General features: G+C 24.1%; 7 protein-coding genes across 7 annotated transcripts; 5 read left to right on the top strand and 2 right to left on the bottom strand. All coding sequences in view use genetic code 6, as the record gives it.

Moving 5' to 3' along the window:
- Nucleotides 1-802: 802 nt before the first annotated feature.
- Nucleotides 803-1,249, top strand: TTHERM_00691220 (transmembrane protein, putative; the record flags this gene model as incomplete). The annotated part of the gene is made up of 1 exon (XM_001032087.1): nucleotides 803-1,249. The coding sequence occupies one exon, from the start codon at nucleotides 803-805 to the stop codon at nucleotides 1,247-1,249; it is 447 nt and encodes a 148-aa protein (XP_001032087.1).
- A 545-nt stretch (nucleotides 1,250-1,794) lies between these two features.
- Nucleotides 1,795-2,856, top strand: TTHERM_00691210 (hypothetical protein; the record flags this gene model as incomplete). The annotated part of the gene is made up of 5 exons (XM_001032086.3): nucleotides 1,795-1,860; nucleotides 1,941-2,062; nucleotides 2,161-2,282; nucleotides 2,387-2,565; nucleotides 2,623-2,856. 5 exons carry the CDS (start codon nucleotides 1,795-1,797, stop codon nucleotides 2,854-2,856), a joined length of 723 nt encoding a protein of 240 aa, XP_001032086.3.
- A 1,495-nt stretch (nucleotides 2,857-4,351) lies between these two features.
- On the bottom strand, nucleotides 4,352-5,317 carry TTHERM_00691200 (transcription factor S-II; the record flags this gene model as incomplete). The annotated part of the gene is made up of 1 exon (XM_001032085.3): nucleotides 4,352-5,317. One exon carries the CDS (start codon nucleotides 5,315-5,317, stop codon nucleotides 4,352-4,354), a length of 966 nt encoding a protein of 321 aa, XP_001032085.3.
- Nucleotides 5,318-7,265: 1,948 nt separating this feature from the next.
- On the top strand, nucleotides 7,266-13,451 carry TTHERM_00691180 (hydroxymethylglutaryl-CoA synthase; the record flags this gene model as incomplete). The annotated part of the gene is made up of 10 exons (XM_001032083.3): nucleotides 7,266-7,341; nucleotides 7,637-7,741; nucleotides 7,814-8,116; nucleotides 8,179-8,289; nucleotides 8,519-8,726; nucleotides 8,782-9,013; nucleotides 9,118-9,324; nucleotides 9,620-10,016; nucleotides 10,909-11,306; nucleotides 11,394-13,451. 10 exons carry the CDS (start codon nucleotides 7,266-7,268, stop codon nucleotides 13,449-13,451), a joined length of 4,095 nt encoding a protein of 1,364 aa, XP_001032083.2.
- Nucleotides 13,452-13,865: 414 nt separating this feature from the next.
- On the top strand, nucleotides 13,866-15,747 carry TTHERM_00691170 (DNA polymerase epsilon subunit B; the record flags this gene model as incomplete). Its single annotated transcript, XM_001032082.3, has 6 exons — nucleotides 13,866-14,214; nucleotides 14,304-14,351; nucleotides 14,414-14,808; nucleotides 14,870-15,215; nucleotides 15,364-15,478; nucleotides 15,534-15,747. The coding sequence occupies 6 exons, from the start codon at nucleotides 13,866-13,868 to the stop codon at nucleotides 15,745-15,747; spliced, it is 1,467 nt and encodes a 488-aa protein (XP_001032082.1).
- Nucleotides 15,748-15,938: 191 nt separating this feature from the next.
- TTHERM_00691160 (hypothetical protein) lies at nucleotides 15,939-20,605 on the bottom strand (the record flags this gene model as incomplete). The annotated part of the gene is made up of 8 exons (XM_001032081.2): nucleotides 18,885-20,605; nucleotides 18,521-18,768; nucleotides 18,275-18,375; nucleotides 18,167-18,220; nucleotides 16,687-18,107; nucleotides 16,458-16,630; nucleotides 16,059-16,375; nucleotides 15,939-16,001 (listed from the first exon to the last, which is right to left on the bottom strand). Exons 1-8 carry the CDS (start codon nucleotides 20,501-20,503, stop codon nucleotides 15,939-15,941), a joined length of 3,996 nt encoding a protein of 1,331 aa, XP_001032081.2. The 5' UTR covers nucleotides 20,504-20,605.
- Nucleotides 20,606-22,182: 1,577 nt separating this feature from the next.
- Nucleotides 22,183-27,088, top strand: TTHERM_000691151 (ubiquitin carboxyl-terminal hydrolase family protein; the record flags this gene model as incomplete). Its single annotated transcript, XM_012799818.1, has 14 exons — nucleotides 22,183-22,283; nucleotides 22,350-22,395; nucleotides 22,554-23,070; nucleotides 23,205-23,669; nucleotides 23,730-24,607; nucleotides 24,674-24,820; nucleotides 24,876-25,178; nucleotides 25,243-25,448; nucleotides 25,511-25,664; nucleotides 25,721-26,003; nucleotides 26,067-26,554; nucleotides 26,612-26,740; nucleotides 26,799-27,014; nucleotides 27,068-27,088. The coding sequence occupies 14 exons, from the start codon at nucleotides 22,183-22,185 to the stop codon at nucleotides 27,086-27,088; spliced, it is 3,954 nt and encodes a 1,317-aa protein (XP_012655272.1).
- Between the last annotated feature and the right edge of the window lie 34 nt (nucleotides 27,089-27,122).

The following is a 27,122-nucleotide window of genomic DNA, read 5'->3' as shown; positions in this document are numbered from 1 at the left end:
TAAATAATAAAACCATTAAATGAAAAGAAAAACTAAAAAAATAATTTTAATTGCTTTAAATAGGATCTTTTTTAGCTGATTAAATATAAATTTTTTAAATATTTAACTTTTTGTTTCAAAGTTTGGTTAATCAGCCAAAAATTATACCTTGTAATAATTTATTTTTTTATAAACTTAGCCTTCTAAAAACTCTTCAAAAGAGTTTAATTTTTTCAAACTGAATATTTTATTTATTTTGCTAAACAAAAAATGATTTCTATTTTCCAAAAAGAAATAAGAATTAGACATAGAATTCTTGATAAAATTATTTGCAAAATAAATTAATAATTTAAACTAATTTTTTACATTTTGAATTTTTAAATACTAATGTAATTTTTGGAAGAAACTAAATTAATTTTAAATTTATTAAATATTAAATTAAATGTTAAAAGAATATATATTGAAAATAATTAAAATAAATTGACTATAACAACAGAATTAACAATTTATATATCAAGTATAGTTGTATTGCATTAAAATAATTTTAATAAATAAAAAGATGTATTTATTTATTTATTGTACATCTTATTAAAAACTAATGGAAGAGCTTAAATAAATAAAATAAAAAATAATTCAAAACAAATTTTTTCTAGAAGGTGCTGATAACTAAAGTAGTTAGCTAGTTAGTTTGGTTATTAATTTGAAAAGATAGAGATTGTGAATATAAGATTTGTAATAAATTAAATATATTATTAAATATATCCAAAAAGTTAATTGAATAGATTTTAAAAACATAAAAATAGATTTTATTTAGGAATATAAAATGTAGACCAGAGATATTTATAGATACGATTACACAACTACTTATTATCCAAAATTCGATATGCTTAATTTTTAGTTAGATATGTACAATACTTAAAAGGCAGGATCTTTATCAGCTATTCTATATGATACTGAAGATTTTAACAAGTAAGTTGAATTTGCAGAGACTTAAAAATGGATGTAATTAGGAGCTCTTTGTCTTGGTGTTGGTACCATCTTAGGATATAATAAAATTCCCTTAATTAACAGAGTATAAGGTAAGTGGAAAAAGTTTGGCTTCAAGATTTTCCTTTTCTTTTTACCTATGTTCATCTCAGGAGGTATCTATACTCACAAAGAATAAAAATTTATTGAGACTGTATATCTAAAACATTTTAGCTCATATGTAAAATTTAAATAAGTTGGTGATATTAGATGCCTCAATCCTTAAATTGAATTCGGTGAGTGAGCGAAAATAAATTAAAATAATATTAAATGCCTTGTATTTTATATAAATGTATAAAAGTATAAATCTTATAATTCTTAGTATTAAATATTTGTTAAAATCTTGAATTAAATTTAATAGTTAGCTAGTTTGTTAATTACTTAACTAGATGATACAAAATTATTAATTGAAATAATTTTGTGATAAAAATAGAATGCATTCATTTATTAATTCCTTTTTTTATTTATAAACATATAAAATGTGATAATGGCAATATAAGACTAATCCAACAATATTTAAAAAAAAACAACAAAATTTCATTATTGTAAGATATAACTGAAACTATCAATGGAACATTTAAGAACAATTTTATTAAAAATATATTATTTATTATTTTAATAGTTAAATAAGATTCCTAATTGAAAATCATTAATTATAAAATCTTTGTAAATTTTTTATTTTTTTTTAGAGAGGATGAGATAGTCTATCTAAATATTATCATAAATCTTTTGATTTTAATTATTTTTTTAATATTTAATTAGCAAAAAACTTAGCGCTTAAATTTTGAAATGATTAATGAAAGAAGTTTAAACGATTTTATAGAAAGGTACTAAAAGTTAAAAGATCTAAAAGGAGTAATAAATAATCATTTATTTTTATTTGAGAAATAGTTTGTAAAAATATTTTTTATTCTAACTATTTGACTAACGAAAAGGAAGAGGAAGCAGATGATATTTTTGAAAACAAAATAGAAAACTTGAAAAGATATTTGCTAGAATCATAAGATCTTTTATAATAAACCGTCAACACTGTAGAAGGCAATACTTAAGCAGCCAGGTAATATTTGATTAATAATAATAAAAATAATATTATTTCATATGTTTTTGTTACATAAATAATTTTCATTTTATATTTTTTTTGTTTGTAATATCTAGCTTATCTAATTCTACAAGTGATGAAATAGTTAACTATGCATTAAGAAACGAAAGCCACTACTATTGTCCTCATGTTGAGGAAGTTTTAAGTTCTTATCTATTTAAAATAAATTCTCGCACATGTAATATTTTTGTACATGAAATGGATAATAAAATTAAAATTTACATCTATTTATTTTAAAATCTAAGAAAATGTTAAGTAAAATATTTGTTTTTGTATATATAGATTAGAAAGCATAGGAGCCAAAAGTTTAATCAGGAGGTTTGCCATATGCAAATTAAGATAAAGTCATAGAAATAGAAATGTACAAACAAGTGAACAAAGATTTAAAAATTTAACCCTGTGGAGATGAAGGTATTTATGCTACTATTGACAAATAAATGCCAAATATATGTATTCATGAAGTAAATTTGTTTTGGAAAAAAAAAAATTTCAAATTTAAATAAAATAAATTTATCTAGAAAAGAGAAATGTTTTCTGAAAATTTTTCAAACAGAGTAGGAACAAAGTAAGAAGTTAGATTCTTAGCTTTTAAACCAGGTATGCTAGAAAGCGAGCTTGGTGTTGCATATTTAGATTTGACAAATACTGGAAATATTAATAAAGCTGGTGAGCAAAGTGGTATGGTTGTAGAATCTCTGTCTGTTTAACATAATATAGTAGCTTCAAGTTCAGTAGATTGGGGATATTAGTGATTTAAAAAAAATGTAGAAATCTTTTAATTTTATCCTAAAACTATAAATGAACAAAATCTTTATTATCAATAAACATTTTTAATTTAAACCAAAGTAAAAATTAATGAAATGAATAAATAGCTGCTTAAACTGAGTTAATTTTTCTAAATAAATATAATATTTTTAAAAAACAATAAAAAATTAATTTAGTTAAAATCAAACTCTTGTGTTATGCTTGAACTTCTAAACTTAAAATAATGAATCATAATATATATACAAAATTGAGATATAGGAGAATAAATAAATCTGTAACAAGAAATTTATCAAAATATCAAAATAAGTAGGGCTTATCCTTTAAACAAGATTAACTGATTCTTAAATATAAAATAAATTCTTCATATACAAAATAAAAATTAATTGATAAAATTACTCTTATGTTTAAGTATTTTTTTTTTCACTATAAAAATTAATATGTTATTTGTTTTATTATACTATCACTTAGCATAAAACACAAGTAACTCACTTAAAAAAGATAATTATTTCTTATTAATATACATTTATATTTGAGATTAAACTTTAATTTTGCTTTTTGAATTTGTTGAATGTAAGATTTTTATTTGTTTTATTGAGTTTTTGAATGTTAATAATTTGTTATAAATTTTATTATTTATAAAAATTATAATTTTAGTGTCTCAATAGAATTCTTTGCTTATTATTTTGAAAGTTTTTATTAATTTAAGAAAATTTCAACTAAAAGACATAGGATTTGATGATTTTAGAATAATTTCAGTTTATGGTTTTAATTTGAAAAATAACAAATGATTTTATTTGAAATAAAGATGCAATATTTAAGTTTTATTTGCTTATTTTTTCATTATTTTAAATAAATTTTTTACCTTTTGTTAATTTTGTAATTTAAATATTAATTTATTGCTTATTTTATGAAACTTTTGAATTTATGCACTTAGTTTTAAAATGTTTAGAGAAAAAAATTAAATTTGAGTGTCTTTTAATATTTTATTAGATAAATTAATAGTTTTTAAGATAGATTTAAGTAATTTGATTGCTATTTTTGCTAATAATTTAAGATTTTAGTATTTGTTGGAAGAAATAAATAATTTTATTTGAAATAAAAATCTGAAATAAATAGAAATTTTTGTGAAGAAAAAGGATTTATTTATTTATGATCTATTGATTATTTATTTTTTATTAAATTATCTGCATAAATTTAAAATTAGGAAACTCACAAAATTTTAGAAGTATGCAAGCATTATGAATGATTATATATACTATAATAAATTATTCATATCCAAACTTAAAACTTTGAATAATGAATGATTGAGTTAGTATGTTTAAATAATATTTAAATTATATCTGGTTAGTTAGTTTGCTCAGTTTTCTCAAAATTATATTTTACTATATAGCTTAATACGATTGTAACTATTTTTAATTCAAAATTATTTGAATTTTTAGCTATGATTTTAAAAGATTATTTATTCTCCTTCTTTTACTTCCTTCAGTCTTTCCAACTTTTACCACAGCTATTGCATTCCATAAAACGAGTCATAGGTTCATCTGATGAACGAGTCTATAATTCTTTTACTAAGAAAGCTGTTTTTTTCTTACATCCTTTACATAATTCACCTTCTAGACCTTGTAAACGCTATCTACGCATATTGTTATAAAAATCTGGATCACTTGTAGCAAGCTAATCTTCAACAGCTTTTTTTTGCTAGGCTCTTTATCTATCAGTCAAGAAGACACTAGTTTTTGCTTCAGCAACATCCTAAAGTGAAATTTCTTTATTTAACATTTTAGAAATAACCTCAGTGGTAACTTCATTAGAAGAGAACATACCAAGGACTTCTTTAATATAAGATTTATAGTAAACTACTTAGGAATTTCTTGAGAAAATTTTCTTTTCAAGATTTACAATTAATTCAATCCATTCTCTAGGAGAAGCATTAATATCATCTTTAACCTTCATAAAAATTTTGTTAATAGCTTCTAATCCTTTTTAGCGAATATCACTTTTATAAGTAGGAAGATCAGTTTTTGATTCTGTCTTGTATTAGGGTTCCTCATTAGTTAAAAATGTTTCAGTAGAACCTTAACCAGAGGATTATCTTCTAGGCAAAGTAGCAGTTTGTGAATTTGATTTAGTTAATTGTGGTGCTTTTTAGCTTGAGGCTTGAGGATTTTGCTTATTTTTTTCATTTTAAACTATTTTTTTCCATTTGTTAATAATTTAAGAGCATATTTATTTAGCTTCTTGTCCTTCTTCATCTTCATCGAAGCAAGACATAGTAGAGAGAGATTACACAGTTTAAGCAATTTTAGTGTTTTATAATTATTATACTGTGATTTGGCAATTAAAAAGTCTTTTTACGATGGCCAAAACTTTAGTATTTCCAATTTCCTTAAACTTTCTCAAATCGTTTTTGAATTCAGTCAATTCATCTTCTGTGTATAGTTGATCCATTTTATTTTCAAATCTATTCTTAAATTTTCCTGCCTTTCTTTTTTAATATTTAGTAAAATTGCTATGAAATTTATATTTTTTACCTTTATATTAAGATTTGTGTTTGATTAAAGAATATTTTAAAGTTTTTAAGAATGTTTAGCTTTGATTTTTTTGCGCTTAAAAGCTCAAAATTGAATGTCAGTATTCATAAATAGCCCCAAATGGAAAAATCTAATGTAAATTTTATTTAAACATTCAATTTAATAGAAGGAATGTTTATTTTTAAACTTTAAATCTAATTCTCAATATTAAAATTATTAATTAATTAATTAATTAATTATTTTTTAAAATTAAAAACAATTTTAAATTTCTAATTTATTTTTTTTAAAAATTTTCATTTTAAAAATTTTAATTTGTAATTTTAATTTTTTAAAAAAAGTTAAATGTTAATTAATTAATTAAAAATATTTATGGAGCTTTTATTCTTTTCAATTCAAATATAATAATCAAGGTTTTTTGATTTTATTTGATTTGAACTTCTTTTAAGATTAACTATACTTAAAAGTCAAAACAAATAATTAATTAGCCAATTCATGTCTTAAATAAATAAAAATTAACTTTACTTTTTATTGATCTTGAGAAAATTTGAATTTTTTCAAATTAATTTAATAATATTATTAAAGTGGGACTATTTTTTTTTCTTCTTCAATTACATCCTTTCTTATTTTTTTTAATATTTTTCACAGCAATAATAAAAATAGAGAAAATGTTAAGATAAAGTAAGAAGCAAATTAATGGCTTATGAATTCTAATTTTTATATTACGCTTCATAGTTTACATTGAGTTTGTGATAAAATAATACACAAAAAAACTCTGATTTTATTTAATTGAATCAAGCAAAATAGCTTATAAAGTAGAATATTTTAATCAAAAGTTTAAAATGTCGAATATTTTTATCTGATTTATTTTAAAAAATGTATTTATAGAACTTTAATACCTTAGTAATATAATAATATTTATTTTTTAAAATTGTGTTTGCTTCCTTTTATTAGTTAAATTAAAAATAGATTAATTAATTCTTTCTAAAAGCTAAGTATAAGGTTTTATCATACAGTTCAGATGATTAAAATCACTTTCTAACTATTTAAAAAAAGAAAGTTGAATTAAATTTTGCTAGAAAAAGTAAGAATTTTCTTTTATTTGCAATCTATAAAATAGATAAGCTTGTAAAATTTACTCTTAATGTGATTGATTTAATACATACTTAAAATAATTAGCTAGTTTATGTATGTAGATATAAAAAAATATCTATTTCGAAAATACTAATTACAAGAATGTTTTGAGAAATTTTCTTCAAAAGTTAATATTTTATTGAGGTTCAATCAAAAAGCATTGAAAAGTGTAAATTATTTATGTATTTATTATTTAGAATGTGAGAAATTTCAAAAATTAAATATAAATGAGATAGATGATGTCAGAATTCTGTTAACAATTAATTTGTAAAAAAATGGCATTTTCCTTCTAAAATGACGACTTTATTAATTGAGTTGTCGATAAGAAGTAAGAGTATGAATTTACAAGCAACAAATTTACGTCATTTCGTATTTTAATAATATTATTAAAGTAAAGAAAAGGGGGTTTAATAATATTATTAAAGTTCCCCAGTCTTATTGAATTAAAAAATTTGTAATCTTTTAACCTGGTTTACCTTTTGTCCTTTAAAAACCCAGCTACTCTTAAAAGATAAATAATTAAATATCTAAATAATAACATTAAAAAAAAAGAAAGTCACTCTATAAAAATAAGAAATAAAAAGAGTAAAGAAGATCTTTATAAATTTAAGCTATAAGACAAACAAGACAAAGAGTTATCTATTTATTTAACGAAAAAATTTAATCAAATAAAAAGCAATCAAACATAGTAGCAGTCAATCTCAACTAGCCAATATAATTTCTAACTCTCCTAAATGCGTCCTTAAAACGTTGGCATTCACGCCATTGAAACATATTTCCCAAAGACTTTCATTTCCCAAGAAGAACTAGGTATATTTCATTTTTATTATTTCTAAATTCTATAGGTTTCTGTTTTCATACTCTTTAAGCTATATTTTTAAGGAGCAATTAAAACAATAAGATAAATCAAGCTTTTAACTTTTATGAAAAAATTGAGATTTCCTTAATATTTTTCATCATTTTAAAGCCATTAAATATGAGATAATATAGTTTAATCGATTCTATTTCACTAATTATAAAAATAGTGATTTAATTTTTAAGCTTTCAAAATTTATACTAATTTTTCTCTTTAAACTTTTCGAACATTTTAATCATTACTAAATAGAACAATTCGATGGTGTTTCTAAAGGAAAATACACAATCGGTCTTGGATAGAAGTGCATGTCATTTGTTGAACCTTACGAAGATGTAAATTCATTAGCCCTTACAGGTAATTACAAGCATATATATATTTAAATATTTAAAGTTTAATCTTTGCTAAATATAAACAAATTATTAATAGTGGTTTAAAACACATTGGAAAAATACAAAATCGACCCTAGAATGATAGGTAGACTTGAAGTTGGTACAGAAACTCTCATAGATAAATCAAAATCAACTAAGACAGTGTTAATGCAGTTGTTTAACAAGTATGGCAATCATGATATTGAAGGTATAACTACTATTAATGCATGCTATGGAGGTACCGCTGCTCTTTTTAATACACTTGCTTGGGTAGAATCTTCAGCTTATGATGGTAAGAGACTAGGCTGTGTTGTCACAGTCGATGTCGCAGTCTATAAGAAAGGTCCTGCTCGTCCCACAGGTATATATCTTAAAATTAAGTTAAGTAACAAAATAATAAATATTTATATTTTATTTAAATAGGCGGAGCTGGTGCTATTTGCATGATTATAGGCCCTAATGCTCCAATCATTGTAGAACCTATCAGAAGCACCTTTATAGATCATGCATATGATTTTTATAAACCTGATCCTCGTAAGAAAATTGTTTAATCAAATTAATTTGTTTACTTTTCGATTAAACAATTTAATAAAATTATTAATTTAATTCGTATTCAATTAGAAATTTCTATGGTAAAGATAGCAGATATCAAAAATACCTCAAATTAAAAATTTAAAAGCAACAATTAAAACCAATGAAATTCAACATTTATTTTATGAATCTAAATAAAATAATTTAAATTTTTTTTTTAATTTCAAATTAGGCTCAGAATTCCCAACTGTTGATGGCCATCTATCAATAAATACTTACTTAGGAGCTATTGATAACAACTTTAAGACATTGAATTAAAAATATGCAGTTGCCAACCTTCGTCCTTTCTCCCTTTAAGATGTGGATTATGGTTGTTTCCATGCTCCTTTTGCAAAAATGGTTTAGAAAGCATTTGTTCGTTTGTTTTATAATGATGTATTGTAAGTTAATCTCATTTGAAAATAAAAAAATTCAAAATAAAATTTATCAAAAAAGGAGTGGATATAATAAAGAAGTTAAAATTTCTGAAGAAGATTATCTCACATTAAAAAATAGTGATTACAATAGCAAAGAAGTAACAGAAAAGCTTTCCAAGCTTTCATCTTAAACCTGGAATCAAAAAGTAAAGCCAAGCTTATTAATGGGAGAGAATTTGGGCAATATTTACACAGGATCTTTATATGCTGGACTATGCTCACTTATCAGTGATGATAATATAGACCTCAGAGTAAGATATTTAAATTATCTTTTAAATATTTTTATTGATTTATATGAAAGAATTGTTTTAAATAATTTCGTTTTAATGTTGAAAAATAAAATTATTTATTTTAGAATAAAAGAATTTTGATGTTTTCTTATGGGTCTGGATTAGCATCTTCCATGTTCTTCTTGAGGGTTGGTGAAGATTACTCATTCATTAAGTCTGTTATTAACCTTAAAGAAAGACTTTCTTAGAGAATAAAAATCCCCATTCAGGAATATGATTAAATAATGGCTGAAAGAGAAAAAGCATTTGGTTTTCTTCCTTCAAACCCAAAAGTAAAAATTTTTAAAGAACAATTTTAACTAAATTTCATTGACACACCAAAACATTACTTACGAACCAATCTTTGAATATTTTGATACAGTAGAAGATAAATGTTTATTTATTTTTCAATAAATTAATTAAATCTATATTTTTGTGTGGTTAATCAAATAGAAAGATATTTCATATATTGATGAATTCTATTTAGATGAATTTAATTTATTTGAATTGGCAATCTTTAATTAAAAAGCTTAGCTAATAATTTAGAAAATATGTTTTTAATTTTTCTAAAAATAATTAATTAAAAAGGTAAACTTTGAAAGGTTAGGTGAAGGAGTATTTTTCTTAAGCTCAGTAGATAAAATGTGGAGACGTTAATATGAAAGATATTAGGAGTAAACAACTTTTGTGAAGTCAAACTAAGTTAGTAAAAACAATTGCAGTTCAACCAATCTCATTGATATGAACAAAGTAGTAATTATTGATGACATCAGTTTCAATGAATAAAAGGCTCGTTTGAACGATAGACTTGTTCAAATCAAAAATTAAATTGTTAACAAAGGAAGTTCTTCATCTTTAAACAAAGATTTGAAAGCAGGAGCAAGTAGAAAGCGCTCTCATTCTCAAGAAAAAAATCTGAACTAAAAAATTTGGTCAGGATTTTACAAGAAGACTTTGAAAGAAAGACTTGATTAAATTTAGAAAGGTGAAATATCTAATAATTAACAATTTATCATAAATACATAATTGGTTTAACCCAGCTTATGAGGATATTGATATTTGTTCATCCCTTCATTTAATCTTATTTATTAAGCAAATTTATTAAAATAAAGAAAAACTCACATAGTACATTAGCATATAAACTTAAGAATGTAGATAGATAAATATTTAAAATAAAAAGGCATCAATCAAATAAATGATAAATAATCTAATTTTTATATAAAACCCCCATACTTAAGAATTATTGACCATATTGTTTATTATCAATCTTATCCTATAGCAGCAGCATTCATTCGCACTTCATCCATAATGACATTTTCTAAACCCATAAGTCAATACTAAAAAAAAAAGAGACTTTAATAAATAACTTCATTTAAAAATAAGCTAATCAAAAGTTTATTTGAACACAGAAGCATTTATCATAATAATTCTAACTTAAGAAAGAGATGAATGAAATAGTGTACTGCCTAATAGGATTAAATTTAAATTATATTCCTAATATGTAACCAAACACTCTATTATTCTTTTGTTTTATTAAATAGGCAATTTAATTTAATTTAATTCAATTAATAATTAATTTTGTTAATTCTTTTATTTATTATTTTCTTCATCTTCTTTTTAGAAAATGTTAGTTAATTAGTTATCAAACAAGATCAGTTTTTTTGACAATAACTTATTTTATCTAGATTAAATATTTAATTGATACAATAAAATTAATTTACACTTGCTATTAAATAAAGATTAAATCAATTTTATTTTTCATCCATCATAATTATTAAACCAAGTATTTTCAATCAATCAATTAATCAATCAATCAATCAATCAAACAAACTCAATTATTTTTAGCTATTATTAATTTTTTAATTTTACTAAAATAGTTGAGCCTAAAATTGACACTTAAAAATTCGAAGATGGCGGACTTACCTTATAAAGAGCTGATTTAATGGTCGAGAATTGCATAGGTAAGATTTCCCTCCCAATTGGTCTTGCTTTAAACTTTAAGATAAATGATAAATATCTCAATATTCCTATGGCTATTGAAGAACCCTCTGTTATCGCTGCTGCATCCTCATCTGCTAAATTTATTGATGAAAATGGAAGCGGATTTTCGACTTATTCAACTCGCCCAATTATGATCGGCTAAATCTAACTTCTTTAAGTTGATCCTCTCTAGGTTTAATACAAATTAGATTAAAATAAAGAGAAGATTATTTCTTACGCAAATGAAATTTGTTAAACAATGGTCAACAGAGGAGGAGGTGTTAAGGATCTTAAAGTATATTTATTACTTATCATAAATTAAATTTAGCTTTTAAAGACTTTATGCTAAAGGTTTTTTTAATATTTTTATTTAACATAAAAGGTTAAAATCTTAAATGCAACAGATAAAAAATTGAAATCAACTGGTGAGTATCAAGTAGATGAAATGGTAGTTGTAGATTTACATATTAATGTATGCGATGCTATGGGTGCAAATATTGTAAATACTATCGTAGAATATACTGCACCATTAATTGAGTAAATTACAGGAGGCAGAGCAGGATTAAAAATTTTATCTAACTTATGCACTGAACGTCGTGCTGTTTCTGAATTTGAAATTCCTATTTCAAAATTATCTTGGAAAGATGCAAGCGGTGAAGATGTTGCTAAAAGAATCATAGAAGGATATCGCTTTGCTTAGCTTGATCCATACCGTGCATCTACTCATAATAAAGGTATATTTAATGGAATGGATGCAGTAGCAATTGCTACAGGATAAGACTGGAGATCTATTGAAAGCTCTTGCCACACTTATGCCAGTATTAATAATAAAAAAGCTGGATATCAACCACTCACACACTACGAAATTATAAGAAGTAAGCGCCCTAACTTCTAAGGTGAACTAGTACTCAGAGGTATGATAGAAGTGCCTATATCTGTTGGATCTTAAGGAGGTGTTTTAAGCGCTAATCCACTATATCATAATAATCTTTAACTTCTTGGATTCCCTAATGCATAATAATTATCTGAAATAATTGCTACTGTCGGTCTTTGCTAAAATTTTGGTGCTTTGCGTGCTCTTGCTGTAGAAGGAATTTAAAAAGGACATATGAATCTCCATGCTAGAAATATTGCTTTAGCTGGTGGAGTACCTACCCATCTCGTCGAAGAAGCTACTCGCTTTATGAAATCTCGTGGTAAAATAAATGTTGATACAGCAAAGGCATACCTCGAAGCACATGATATGTTTGAGCAAGTTAGGGAGTAAAATGTGAGTGAAATTCAAAAGCACACTCCATTAAGCACATTTTATGTTGAGCTTGATAATGAATTTCTCGAAGAACCCATCACTCTTCACGTTGCTATTGAGTGCCTTGATTTCGATAAATAACCTATTCATCTTTCAATCGAGCCTTCTTCAAATTCTAATGGAAACCAAAACAATAAAAATTAAAACACAATAAATAAGAATATTCAAGACCTTCTCTTTGGACCTAAAGGAAATGAATGGCTTCGCTAAATTTTCTCAGCACTTGAGATTGTTAGATTCAAACTAAATAAAAAGAACAGTGAAAATTCAAATAAAAATCTACCTACTTCTAAATAAGTTTACAGATTAAAACTTATTACCATCATTATTAATTTATTAACTAGTAGCTTGATACAATTGGATTTTGAGTGTTCCTCCTTTGTTATTTAAGAATTAATTTACTTCTTCAAGAACAATAATAAGAACATGAAAAACATCAACGTTGAAAGCTTAATTTCTGCAAAAAAATAATCTAAAATAGGTTTAAGCGAGTAAGAAAAAGTCAAGTAGCTCGCTTTAATATTTGGATTGAATTTATTAAGTGAGTGCATTCGTATTTTTAAGTACAATAATGACAGAGCTCATATTGCTGATGAATATTTAGAAAACCATTTAATGAAAGAACTCTTTAACATCATTGAAAGCCAGATCTAAGCTTACAATTTATGGAAGTAGGTATAAGGAACCACCCAGACTAAAAATTTGAATATAGAGAAATTTATTGAAAATCGCCAAAAGCGCTTATGCTCAACTATGATGCTCCTTTGCGATTGTGTGGACTTAAATCCTAATTCCATCAATCCAAACATAATGAATGTCATTTATAGACTAGGTTAGGTTTATGAGTTAGAAATCACTATGATTCATGATGTGTAAAAGTGGAAGCCAAGTCTAGATGAAATAAATCTTTATTCATACTGGCTCATTTAAAACAACTTATTTAGTCAAGGGGAAGCAATAGAAAATCGTAAAGCTTTCATATAATATATAACTAAAATTCTCAAATAGAAAAAGTAAGATTTGCAATCTTTGCTAGACAATAAATTAAAAACTTTGTGCGAAATAACATCAGAAGTGATTCACTCATATTACAACTTCGATCAAAAATAATTGGTTACTCCAAAACTTTGAAAAAAGAATAAAAAAACTAAGTTATTTAATAAATTTTCAAAAATTATATGAAACCATAACAATAAGTAAACAAACAACAAACAAAGTAATAAAAAAATAAATAAATAAATAAATAAATTTTATAATATTATCAAACAAACATAAATTAAAAGTATGTGTATATATAACATTTATTAAATATAAAGTCGATTTTTATTAAAATTTACCATTTTTATTTGAATTAAATTTATATTATCAATTTTTTAGGTTAATCAAAACTTCTACAATTTAATTATTTTTTATTTAGGAGGGAGGGTTAATTAGAATCCTTTGGCGGCTTATTTATATTATTTAATAAAATTAGTGTTTACTTTAATTGATATCTTTTACACATTAACAATTTTTATAAATTTTTTGCACTAAAAAACTATTAAAATGGAAATAGAGAGACCAAAAAAAGCTGACACTATAAAGTTGCTTTCAACATATAAATCTAGTGTAACAGGAAATTTAGTTAGGCCAGATTGCTAAGGATATAAAAACGTAAGCGAATAATTCATCCTTAAAGATAGCTAAAAGAAATATGATATACAATATTGGAAGACATACTTTAAAAGATTAGATTAGATTAAGGAATATTTTATGTCAAATTTTAGTGAAGAATCTATTCCTATTTGCGATAAAATATTAAACATAAAAGTAGGGGAACACTAAGTTGTGATTGCAACCCTTTACAAGGATATGAAATTAAAACCTAATGTACTTACTGTCTCATAATAAAGAGGTATTTAGCAAATTGATAAATTCATAGAAATTTTACCCTTGACGAAAGTTTTTTTTAAAAAATGCTTAAACTTATTCCTTATTATTTAGATAACTACATGGCTGATGACGACGTAATTTATATGGAAGACTAGACAGGTAATAAAATTAAAATTCTATCATTTCAATTATTTTATTTGTATAAAAATAAAATATTAAAGGTAGAATGTAGTTAGCATTCAACAATACACAATTTAAAAGCTCAATCAGCAAGCCAAAAACAATTGATGTGAAGAATTTAACTTCAGGATTAGTTGTAGGTATAAGGGGTATTTAAAGAGTAGCTGAAATTAACGTATTTGAAGTTGAAGAGATTTATTGTTGTGATTTACCTCATTAAGAACATATCCTTAAAATACCAGCTCCTTTGACTTATGGTGATGACTCTCATTTAGAAAATAACAACAATTTCCATGATCTTTCTCATTATATCAAAAACTATTAAGATCACAAATTTATACTACTAACTTCAGGTTTAAACATTGATCCAAACGTTGATAGATACACTCTTATATAGCTTAAAAATCATCTATTTGGATTGACAAATCTAAAACCAGTATATATATATCTTAATTTAACTACAGCAAATATTCAAATGCAAATATTATATAAAAAAGTTAATGTCAAGAGTTTGTAGAGTTGTAATGGCTGGTAACTTAATTGAAAAGAATAAAGATTTAGATTATAATTTAGTTGGTTCATATCGTATGCAGGAATAATTTAAATAACTTTATGCAGAAATTGCTAAAAAGATGCATGATGTAGATAAAAATATTAATGAAATTGCTGGAAATGTTTGTTTAGATATTATGCCAGGAGATAAAGATCCTGCATAAGCATTTTTACCTTAACAATCCTTGAATAAGTGTTATTTTGCATCATCCAAATCTATTCCAACACTTAATCTTGTTTCTAATCCTTATAAATTTGAATAAGAAAATATTTAAATATTAGGTGTATCAGGTAATATTTGCATTTTCATCAAATTTCATTTGAAAATAAAATAATAAAATTTAAGTTTTTTATACAAATCCATTAATTAAATTCTAAAAGTGTTAAAATTTTCATAAAAAAAATAATTTTTATTCAAAATTAATTTATAAATATTTAGGATAGAGTATGCTTGACATTAAAAAATATAGCAATTACAGCGATTAGGATATAGACATACTATAATCACATTTACTATGGAGACATATTTCACCTACTTCTCCTGATACTTTATAGTAAAAATATTTTTTTATTTTACTTTATTTAACTAAATTAAAATATTTGTTATAGATGTTTCCCATTCCATGAAAGTGATCCTTTTATTTTAGATGAGCTTCCTCATGTTTATTTTAGTGGAAATAGTCCTAAATTTGAAACAAAAATGGTATATGAAGAGAACACTAAAAAGAGATGTAGATTAATTTGTGTCCCTGCTTTATCTGCTAGTAATTCTTTTGTAATAATGAATCTAGCTAACTTAGATACATTTGAAATTAAATTATGATTGAGGAACTTATTATTTATATATATATATACATGTAAACCTGTTTTAATTGTTACTTTATAATATATTTAATTATTTGACAAAACTTTATATATTTTTTTACAAAATAAATATTTACAGAATAACAAATGATTTCTAACAAATTAAATTTTTAAAATATATTACACATATAAAATCTTTCAGTTTATCTTTCAAGAAAACTCATCAAGTTTCATAAATTATTGCTACTTTTTAAGCATAATTTCTTATAAGGACTTTATTTATATAATTATAAATATTTATTAATTTTTTCATAATTTAAAATATTTTACCTTGGAGTTCATTTGATTCTATTAGCTTAAAATATAATCCTCATATTTAATAGGCTAGCGATTTTACTGACCTTGTTTGTTTTCTCCTTTGAAGAAATTTTGTGGAAATTAGAAAATTTGTTTATGCTAATTTTATGATGACTAGAACTGTGACTGCTGCATTTCTCTTATTTGATCATCAGTGAATTGATTAGACATCCTTTAATAATCCTGCATGAATTATTAAGATGTAGGTTGTTGCTGCTAAGGCAACTATTATTAGTTCAAAATACTTTCTCTTTTATTTTATCTCATTTTTTCTAAATCATGTCCCATATCTAAAAATATTTTATTTTTATTTTTAAAATTAACAAATATTTTCCAAACATATTTTAATTTAATAATTAATTAATTAATTACTTTTGTATTTTCCATTATTTTATTAATTCTAAAGTCTTTTCTAAAATTCAAGAAGTTAAAGATCTCTCTCTTGAAGTTCTTATTCTTGGTTAGAGTCAATGAAATTCATATCTATTTCTTATTAGTTATTTACATTTTATTTATTTTAGAACATTTAAGGCCTAATAACTATCCTATTTATTATATAATTCAAAATATGATAATGTTAAATATAGCTTAAAATTTTTACTCTTATGTTGGTTAAAGTGGAGAAGCTTGGTGAATGGCCTTCTGCTAAACTTTATTGGGCAAATATTCAGTAAATACTTTTGGAGCTATTGGATACTATTACTAGGTCACTTATTTTTAATTGTTATGATCATAGTATGTATTTGGATTCTTTGAATTAGAAATGTTGAGTTAATTTCCTCTAAATTTTGGATCATTAAATGCTTCATCTTCGTCTATGTAATTCAGCTCAGGATAATAATGGTCATATGGTTAAACTTATTTTTTTAAATTCTTCTTCATTTAATTTTACTTTTCCTTTATTTCCTACTAGGTTATCTTCTATTACTTCATATATTATTGTCTTTATTCTAGTTCTTATCTACCAGTGTCTGTTCTACTTTTTACATTCTTCCAATTTAGCTTCTAAAATTTAATTTCTTTGGGTTTTTTCTTCAAAAAATCTTTTTTCTGTCTATCCAAATCATTTAAGTCATCTCTAAATTATTCTGCATTTGGATCTTCTTCAATTTCATTTGCTTCTTTTTACTTTTTATTATTTTCTTATTTAGTTGGCTTTGGAGATCTCTTTACAGGTTCCCTTTCAATTTGTTTACCTTATGACTCATCTTCGTTAGGAACTTAAATGTCTTCATCTTCTTCATGGTTCTATATTTGTTATGTTTTTTTAGTTGCTTACTTTCTTTTCAAAAATGGCTTTTTCTTTTGAGGAGGACTCTTTTACTCAATATTTTCATTATTATTTTCTTAAACATCTGTTACCTTAAACTCCTCAGCGTCATTTTTTTATGGTGAGTTTTAGTTATCTGCCTAATTCTTTTGTTTAGCCTCTTAAATTGCTTTTCTAGGATCATATTTTGTTCTTTTTTTGAGGTTTTCAATTTACTCTTTAGTTTTTTTTGACTCTTGCTTTGGTTTTTACTAATCATTTTTCTCTTCTACTGCCACTTCCTACTTTTTAACTTCTTTTTTAACTTTTTATTTGATAGGATTTTAATTATTTGAAGGATATTCCTCCCAATTTTATTCCCCTTTTTTCTTATGAGTTCCTATTGGTATATCATCCCAAGCATCTTTACGTTCTTTTTCAGATTCATATTGGTTATCATTTACATTATTTGATTTAGATTAATGATTCTTTTTCTTTTAAGATTCTATAAATTCTAACTGACTATTATCTAACTTATGACCTTAAGGATAAGCATTATCCCAAGAAATTTATCCTTCATTTTTCTTTTGAGATTTAGCAGTTATAGGTTTATCTTCCCAAAGATGTTTTCTTTCAGAATAAGCTTCCGTTTATATTTCCTTTCTTTCTTTTGATGATTCATCAGTATTAATTCTCTAATTACTTCTTTATGTAGATATTCTTCTTTCCTATTCTTTTTCCTCATTTATATGAACTTGCTTTCTGCTCTCTCTCTTTTATTATTTTCAATAAAAATATAAAATTTAAATTATTTTTTTTCATTATATCTTACATTTGATTACTAAGGTTACTGTTACTTTTTAGGATCTTTGAGCTTTTTAACTCTCTTCAAATAATAATTTCAACTGAATATTTATCTTTTAAAAATATAAAATTTTACATCCTAGTATTGCTTAGCCCATACTCTTTTTATCGACTTAACAGCATTTTCATATTGATACTGTTATTCATAAATTTCTTCTTCTAATCTTTAAACGTGTTCTAATAATGCAACAATAATAAAAATAAAATTAAAATAGAGTTTCTTAAATTTAGATAAAATAATTTTTTTCATTTTTAAATGTAAAACAGATAGAAAGATATTCGCAATTAAAAAATAAAAATAAGGTAAAACAAAATTTAAAACCTATGTCATCTGGGAATTGTAATTTTTCTTCTTCCAAAAATTTTATTTCATCAACAATTTTTTTAATATGAGGATAACTTAACAATTTCTTGTCTATATATCTTCTGTAATTCTTTTAAAGAAGCCAAGCGCAATGATGAACAAAAGAAGTGAGAATCTTTATTTTGTCATGTTCTTAGATAGGATCATCTTATTGATTTTCAACATATATTGATTCTTTATTTTAACCTTTTGAAACTGTGACTTTTCTTTTTATATTTAATATGTAGTTTAATTTAGAAAATAAACATTTTTAGATTTTTTATGTTCATTTGAAGAAGAGAAAAATTAAATATTTTATTAAGAAAAATAGAAGTTTTATTACTTATGAGTATCCTTTTAAGAATGTTCATTTTAGTCTTCTTGATTTTTTTTCTTATTACTACTACGCACTCTTCTTTCATTTTCTTCTTGCTATTATTGCTGCTTATATTATTTTTTCTAATCAGAGACATTATCAGATCTCTATTGTATGGGAGATGAGGATTATTCACCTTGGTATTCTTAATTACCCTATATAAACAAATCCTACTTCATACTATATTATTGATTATTATTTTGCTGATTATTTGATGCTTCTCTTTCTTAACTTGCCTATCTATAAAATGAAGAAGGGTTGTTAGTCTAAACAAATGATGATGAAAGAGACTTTTAGCTGTATTTTCTAACAAGTTCTTCAATGACTGGATTTTATGAATGTATACTTGTGGAAGATTATTAATTCATGCCATTAGTTTTTGGAGAGAAATCTCTGTTTTGATCTTATATATTATTATGATTTAACTAAAGTTAATTTACGCCTGATATTATAGGAGCAGCGTTGTTAACTAAAGGTGATTATTGTCTAGGGGTAAAACCTTAAGGTAAAACTTTTTAAAGATTTGCATTTTACTCGACATTATTCAGTAAGTTTTTATTACTTAAATTGTATTGTTTAATGTCAAAAACACTATTCTCATTAAAGTTATTCTTCATCGTATCATCTTCTGCAAATGTCTTGTGTTAAGATTGATTTATTCCTTATTATGGTATTTCTTAAGCCATACTAAAGTTTTCTGAAAATTGAGAAGTAAAAGTTTGTGTCTTTTTATATCTCTGTAAAATATCTTAAACATTGTTATTAGGGGATATATTTCCTGAGAGTGGAGCTGCACCTATTGGAGTGTTACCAGAGGGCACATAACTATTAAATTATCCTACTATTGAATTACTAGCGATTCCAGTTCTTGCTCCTCCTCCTGTATTTACTATAGGAGAGACATCCCTTGAGGTGCTAATATATTAATTAGAACCTATTGGAATAGAAATATTTGAATTTGCATTCTTTTGTATAAAATTAGATCCCCCTACTTATGAATTCCTAGTTTTTATTTCTGCAATAATTTCATCCACACTTTTCTATTACTTTAAAGTATTATGTGATAAAGCGCCTGCACTTGGTGAAGGTGAAAAGGCTGTGTTTTTTAGTTTATCAATTTGGCTTAGCTATGAATTTCTTAGGATATCATCTACTCTCTTTTACAATTCAGAACTTCCAATACCACCTGAACTGGTATTGTTATTATTTAAATAATTTGAATTGATGCCAGTTTGGAACGGTTCAACTGTTTTGAGCTGATTTAAATTAGAGCTTCCAGTCATAATTTGGCTATTTCTAAGAATATCATCTACTTTTTTAAGCACTTCAACAGTTGACTCTTGTCTTAATTCTCTCTTTTACAATAACTAGTTAAAATCCTAATTAGTATGAATTTGATCTCTTTTTAAAGAATCATATTAAGTTTATCCTGCTGCATTAGAATAATCACCACTTTATCTACCAAACTATGGTATTTTACTATCAGCTGCTAATTATATATTTTTATAACCCTCAAATGTCATCTATTAGCCTTCATACTTTTATTAATTAAAATTTCCTGTTTAATAGCTTTAATAATCACTCATTTATTAGTGATAAAAAACGATAGATAAATAAATAAATAGATTCCTTTCTTTGATTTATTTTCTTTAACAATAAATAAAAAATTTAGTTAAATTTTCAAGAAATCCCTTAATACATATATTTTTTAAAAATAAATTTGAATTTTATTAAGGTTGCTGTATTAATGATGTACATACATTAACAAAATATGTTTTATTGGTCTTTGTGCATCTTCATATAATTATTTCAGAGCTGGCTCTTTATTTTTTCATTTTTTATAAGATCTTATTTCTGATAGTTTTAACATGATTATTCACCTTATGAATATTTTTTAATTTAAAATAAATTAAATTTAAAAAAGGAGTTAAAATAATTTGGTCAGATTGTTTAAATTTAGAAAACAATAATTTAAAAAAAGCATTAAAAAAATAAGATGAAATATATTTAAATTAAAAATATAATCAAATAACAAATAAAAAAAATACTAAAAATAAAAAAATAAAATATTCAAATTCAATAAAAGGATTAATTAATATCAGTGATAACATACAGAAAACAAAAAAATTATTAGATTTAAATAAATAAGTAAACCTTTTGAGTATTGGATGAGAGAAGAATAATATGGAAATTTTTGAAAATATACAAAAAATGAGTTTTAAATTGAATAATAAAATTAACAAATTAAACTAATTATTTTAGAGATCAGATTTAAATTTAACTCAAAAATTAATACTAAATTTCTATGACTTTATGAATGGATTTTAGAATATAAAATTTAACATTGCGGAGGTGTAAGTTAATAGTTTTTTTGAGTTAAAAAAAATAAATAATTTTAATTTAAATATAAATAGAATAATGTTTTTGATAAGTGTTTAAAAAATATATAAAATGCAGCTAATAATCAACTAATATATTGAATTATTTAAGAAATATCTTGCTAAATAATTAATTTATTAGCACAGTTATTAGTAATTAAACTTATCTAATTTTCAAAAGTTAGCTTTTATTGTAACAAAATTAAAATTATTAGTTAAATTAATATTAAAAAATTAAAAATTTTTATACTTTTTTTGTGGTACAATTTATTGTTAATTAGCTTTTAATTTAAATTACATTAAAACTTAAAGTATAATAAATTATTTGTCAATATGATAAAAAAGAAAAATAGTTTCAAGAAAAGAATGGTTTGTGGAGGTTATAAATGAACTTAATTATTTAATAATGTACGACCATTTCATAATAATTTCAGTGGATAATATAAATCCTAATAAAATTAATTGAAATTTGTGGTTGAATAGTATCTTTGAAAGTTAGAGATCTAATAAATAGAGTTGTTAAATAGAATGTATAAATGATATTTATGTAAAAACTATGGTCATATTACTAATCCTTAAAAATTTAATTGTGCAAATTTGATTGATAATCAATAAAAAATTAATTGATAATTGAATTAAAAAACAATATTATTAAATCTTCTCTAATATCTATCTATATTCATTGAAATAAATAGCTTAATATCTTAAGAAAATTAGCAAAGAAGCATTTTTATTCCACAAAATTAGATTTGAAACTAGTAAAGTATTATTGATTGATTTATTGATTATCGAAAAAGGTTAGATTTCATTTAACATAATCTGTTAGTAATTAATCAGTTTAAACTATTTTATAAAATTAGTTCAGATTATTAAAAGAAAGTATAATAATGTATTGGTAAAGAGGAAATAGTGCAGTAAAAACTCGCAAAACAAATGATAAATTAAATAAAAGCGATTTTTTAACAGAGGATGAATAAGTCAGATACCCGTAAAAAGTTTTTTAATTGTTTGTTCAACATTTTAATGATCTTATATTCAAATATTAACTTAATAGACCAATTAAAAGACTTGATTCCTTTGATCATGAGAATTCTGAATTCGTAAGCAATTAATTGTTTTTGAAAAAATAATATATAGATTAGCATAATAAATAAATATATTTATTTGATGTAATCCATAAAAGAGTTTTAAAAATAGATTCTTTTTACTTTTAATATTTAAATAATTATTTTATTATAATTTAATTATTAATTTATAGTCTATAATATAGTTAGATTAAAAAAATGCCAGAAGACTGAAAACTAAAAGCGTGTATTAATCTCCTTCAGTTAAAGGGAGAAATTTTGTACCATCAAGTTAGTATCTAAGTGAACAAAAAACAATTCCTAAAGATTATGATTAAGGAACTGTAAAATTTGCCTAAAATGGATCAACAGTTCCATTTTCAGATGTTGTTTAACTGAAAAAAAGAATTTTATCTTTAGAAATTCAAAATGAAACATTAGAGCAAATATCTGATTTGTTGAAACATAAAAATGATACTATGGAAAGTGAGTTAAACCATTTAAGAAAGACAATTATTAATCCTGATAAAAATGACGACCTTTAAAGAGAATTACTGCTGCGTGAAAGTGAAGATAAGAGATATGCTCTTCAACAGTAAATGAAACAAATGAATAAATAATATGAAACAAGTATTTAGAATCTTATCGAGGAAAAGTCTATACTAACTAGAGAAAATAAATTACTTCGCAAAGAATTAAATTAAAAATAAGGTAAAAAATTTTATGTTTGGGTAGTAAAAATCATCATATTTCTTTAAATTTTTGAGGATTTTATTTATAATTTTATATATATTTATCAATTTAATAAATTTGTTATCTTATTTCAATTAAATTTGTTAAAATAGGCTTAGACCTTGAACCTAGTTCTAAAAGAATTGCTGAGCTTGTTAACTTGGTAGATGACTTAAAAGTTATTTTGAATAAAAAGAACGAAGAATAAGAGAAATTACAGTATAAAATAGAAATGATGGAATAAGAGAGAGGAGTTAGACTTTAGTTAGATGAAAATGATGATTTTAAAAGACCATCTGCAGTTCTTAATTCATATAGAGATTAATAAAATCTTAAAGATGGTAAAGTTACTAGTAATGAAGCAGAGCTAAATTAAAAGATTAGAGATTACGAAGAAAATATTTTAAGAAAAAATAGAGAATTAGAAAGAAATGAAGATAAAATCAAAAAACTCTAAGCAGTTATCAATGAGGCTTATAATACAATTCGTACTTACTACAAGGATGTTCTTGTAGATTCAGATGCTCATAAATCAATAGACAATAGAGTAGTGAAAGCCTAAAAAATGCAAGATACAGGTATTTAAAATTTTAAGAAATTTGTAAAAAATAAAAATAATTTTTCTTTTTTAAAATAAGATAATTAGTAATTAATTGAAGTTCTCAAGGAACTTCTGATGAGAAGAGAAGGTCTTGAAGTTACGATGAAATAAGAAATTTTAAATACAAATCAAAAAATGAAAATTTTGGAAGATGAAATCACAAAATAAGATGAATTAACAAAATTAGATTTAGTAAAGTTAAAGAATGAAGCAAGGAATGCTAAAGATAAATCAAGAGAGTTATCTGTTTTCAATGCTCAGCTTGAATAATAGCTTACTCATGAAAAATAAGAGAGAAACAAACTCTTGAAAGAATACGAAGCACAAAAGAATGAATTCATGAAGAAAATTAAAGACTTAAATTAAGAAATCAATTAAATTGTAAACTCAACAGAAAATGAAATCAATAAAATGAAAATAGAAAATTATTAAAACCAAGAACAAAACAAACAATTACTATAACTGATCAGTAATAAAGAAAGAGAAATAGCATAACTAAGATACAAAGTTGTTTAGAGTGAAGAAGAGACTTAAAGACTGAGAAAGAAGACTCTAGAAGGAGCCTCCTCTAGTTACTAAATGCCAGCAATCAGGTAGCAAGGTCGCTCATCAAATGGATTTGATAAAGCATTGGGATCTACTACACCCTCTTCAGGACTCAAAGCTAAAATATTAGATTAGTAATAAGGAAGTATAAATTACTCCACTCTATCAAATTTTAAAAATGGTAGCAACTCAATTATATTGCCTTAAACTCCTGGCTCTAAAGTTACAGGATCTCAAGTAATCTAACCTGTTAACGATGGCAATAACCCTTTTATGAAAATAAAGTACATAAGATCCTTAAAGGAATGGGCCGTGTATTGGAAATATTATTAAGATAATATTTCATACAGAATTTAGCTATTAGAAAAGGTTTTCTTTGAATTTATTATTCTTTAATTATTTAAAAATAACATTTTATTATCTTTTTAAATAAAGTTAATGTAGACAGACTCTCTAAGAGAAAATTTTACTTAGTCAGAAGAACTAAAGCCTAAAGTTTTTAGAGAGGCACTTGAAGTAAATAATGTTTAACTCTATGAATTAACTACTCTTTTAATGGCAGACACAATCGATTTAGACAGAGTAAAATTACTTTTTTATATTTTATTAACAAAAATTTACTTTATAAAATATAAAGCTAACAAAAGAAGAAATTAGAATGATCTAAAATGGAAATATTATCGTTAAAAATCTTAGACCACCTAGAATGGATGAAGATATTCAAGATTATCACAACTTGCATATGAGTGCATTGAAAGTTTTGTCTTACATGGATAATTCCAATATGGATTGGACTGAATCAATGTCCGATGAATTAATGAATGTCAATGGGCTTAAAACTTTAGTTTAATATGTGAAATAAGATGCTAAAGAGTGGCCCAAGCTTCTATCCTTAAACGTTCTGCACATGATGGCAAGAAAGAAAGCTCTAATTAATTTTGTATTTTTTTAATTTTAATATAGAGTATAATAAAATTAATGTTTAATTATATATAAAATATCAGATGGTTTCTTACGATATTGCTCAACCTTTGCTTGATAATTTAGATAATATTAATGGTGAAATTCAAAGAGCCACACTTGCACTACTTGTTCCTTTGCTTCCTGAAGAACAGTTTATTAATTCGATTAAAGATATTAAGTAACTTTTGAAACTCTCATAACTGATAATGTCTGATAACAACAGTATTTTATCTAACTCAATTCAATGGTAACTTAATTACATTTTTGACTTATTTTTTTCAATGCTATATTTATTATTTCTTAACAAAGCATGTGTTTGATCATCCCAACTTTCTCTTACTAAAAAATGTTATACAAAACTGATATCATTGAAAGAATAGCTACAGTAGCAGGAACATCTCCTTATCCTACAACAAGAATTCATGCTTTGAATCTTTTCAAGAAACTTATTGACCATTCAAATGTAAAATTTTAAGCAAATCTTAAAAGTATGTTTTAATTAAAAATAATCTAATATAGGAAAAAGAATGTGAAATGTTAAATGTCTAGGGCACAGGACTTATCTTAAGAAATTTAGAAGTTGCCGAAGGTGAAACCCTTAAAGAAGTTACTCCCCTCAGAGATGTGCTATATAAAAGCTTAAAAATTATCCGTGCATTAATTGAAGATTTCCCCTGCCCTGACGAGCATTTGCTTTGCTAAAGAATTATGCGTCTATTCTGTGATGTAAGACTTAAAAATGATAACAAAACAGAATAAATAGTTTTAGAAATAATTCATGTTTTATGGGATAAGATGGAAAGTAAATAAAAAATCGAAATAAATAAATAGAATAATAATAATGTTTAATTTATTTATATTATAGGTGTAATGGTAAACCATTTACATGATAGAGATGTATTAAAAGCAATAGTTGAAGGTTATTTAAGAAGTACCAACTTAACTGATGGTATCAACTATGGTCTTATGCTTGTAGGTATATGTGAAAAGGAGACTATGAATGGATACATAGTTGACTTGAAGGGAAGAGAACTTATAATGAAAGTTGTTTAAAATTGCCATCATTTAGATTACAAAACTGCTATAACAGCAGCAAAAATTTTGGTGTTCTTAGTTTAAGAGCCAAGGACATATGAATATATAGATGCAGGAGACTTGAATGGAATTGCTAAGCTCTTAAAGAAAGAAGAAACTTAAGAAGAATTTATAAGCCATTCACTTGATATAATATTTTACACTATGAAAAATCCTAAAGGATTAAGAGCTTTAATTGATTTTGAAATAGTTGAATCATTATTCTAAATTATGGACGAATCTCTTTACTCTGTCAATATTATGGTTAAATGCTTCCAAGTAAATTTTCTTAAAGCAAAATAGGTTTAATAAATAAATTGAAATTTTTTTTCATAGTGCTTAGAACTTGTCCACACATTATATACAGATAGAGATATTTTGAAAGAAATGTGCATAGATGATGAAAGTACAGGACCAGATATTCTTAACGGATTAGCAAATATGTGCTTAGTGAAAGTATAGAAGGTAGAATATATAATTTGCTTTTAAAAATAGTATAAATTTAATTGACTTATTTAAATAGGATTTGGGAATGAGCTCTCTATTCTACTGGAGATTCCTTGCTAAATAAAGTGCTGCTAACGATATGATAACTGTAGTGTACCACAGAGCAGATGAATTCATTCAAAGTTTAGTTAAATTGAAAAAATCTTATCTCACGTTGGTGCCAGAGTTAAGCTCTTAAATTAGTACTATTTTACAAAATTTAAGTTATAAAAGTGCAGAGTTAAGAGATATTGTAAAATTAAATTATTTTAAAAGTTCTTTATTAATTAAACATTATAATAAAAGCATCATAAATATGAACATTGATGTGATAACTCTAATACCTGAAAAATTATAATAA

The sequence above is a fragment of the Tetrahymena thermophila genome (genome assembly GCF_000189635.1).
Source record: "Tetrahymena thermophila SB210 genomic scaffold scf_8254422, whole genome shotgun sequence".
Taxonomy (NCBI): Eukaryota; Ciliophora; class Oligohymenophorea; order Hymenostomatida; family Tetrahymenidae; genus Tetrahymena; species Tetrahymena thermophila.
The sequence above is the reverse complement of the archived record's forward strand: the minus strand, read 5'-3'. Positions and strand labels throughout refer to the sequence as shown.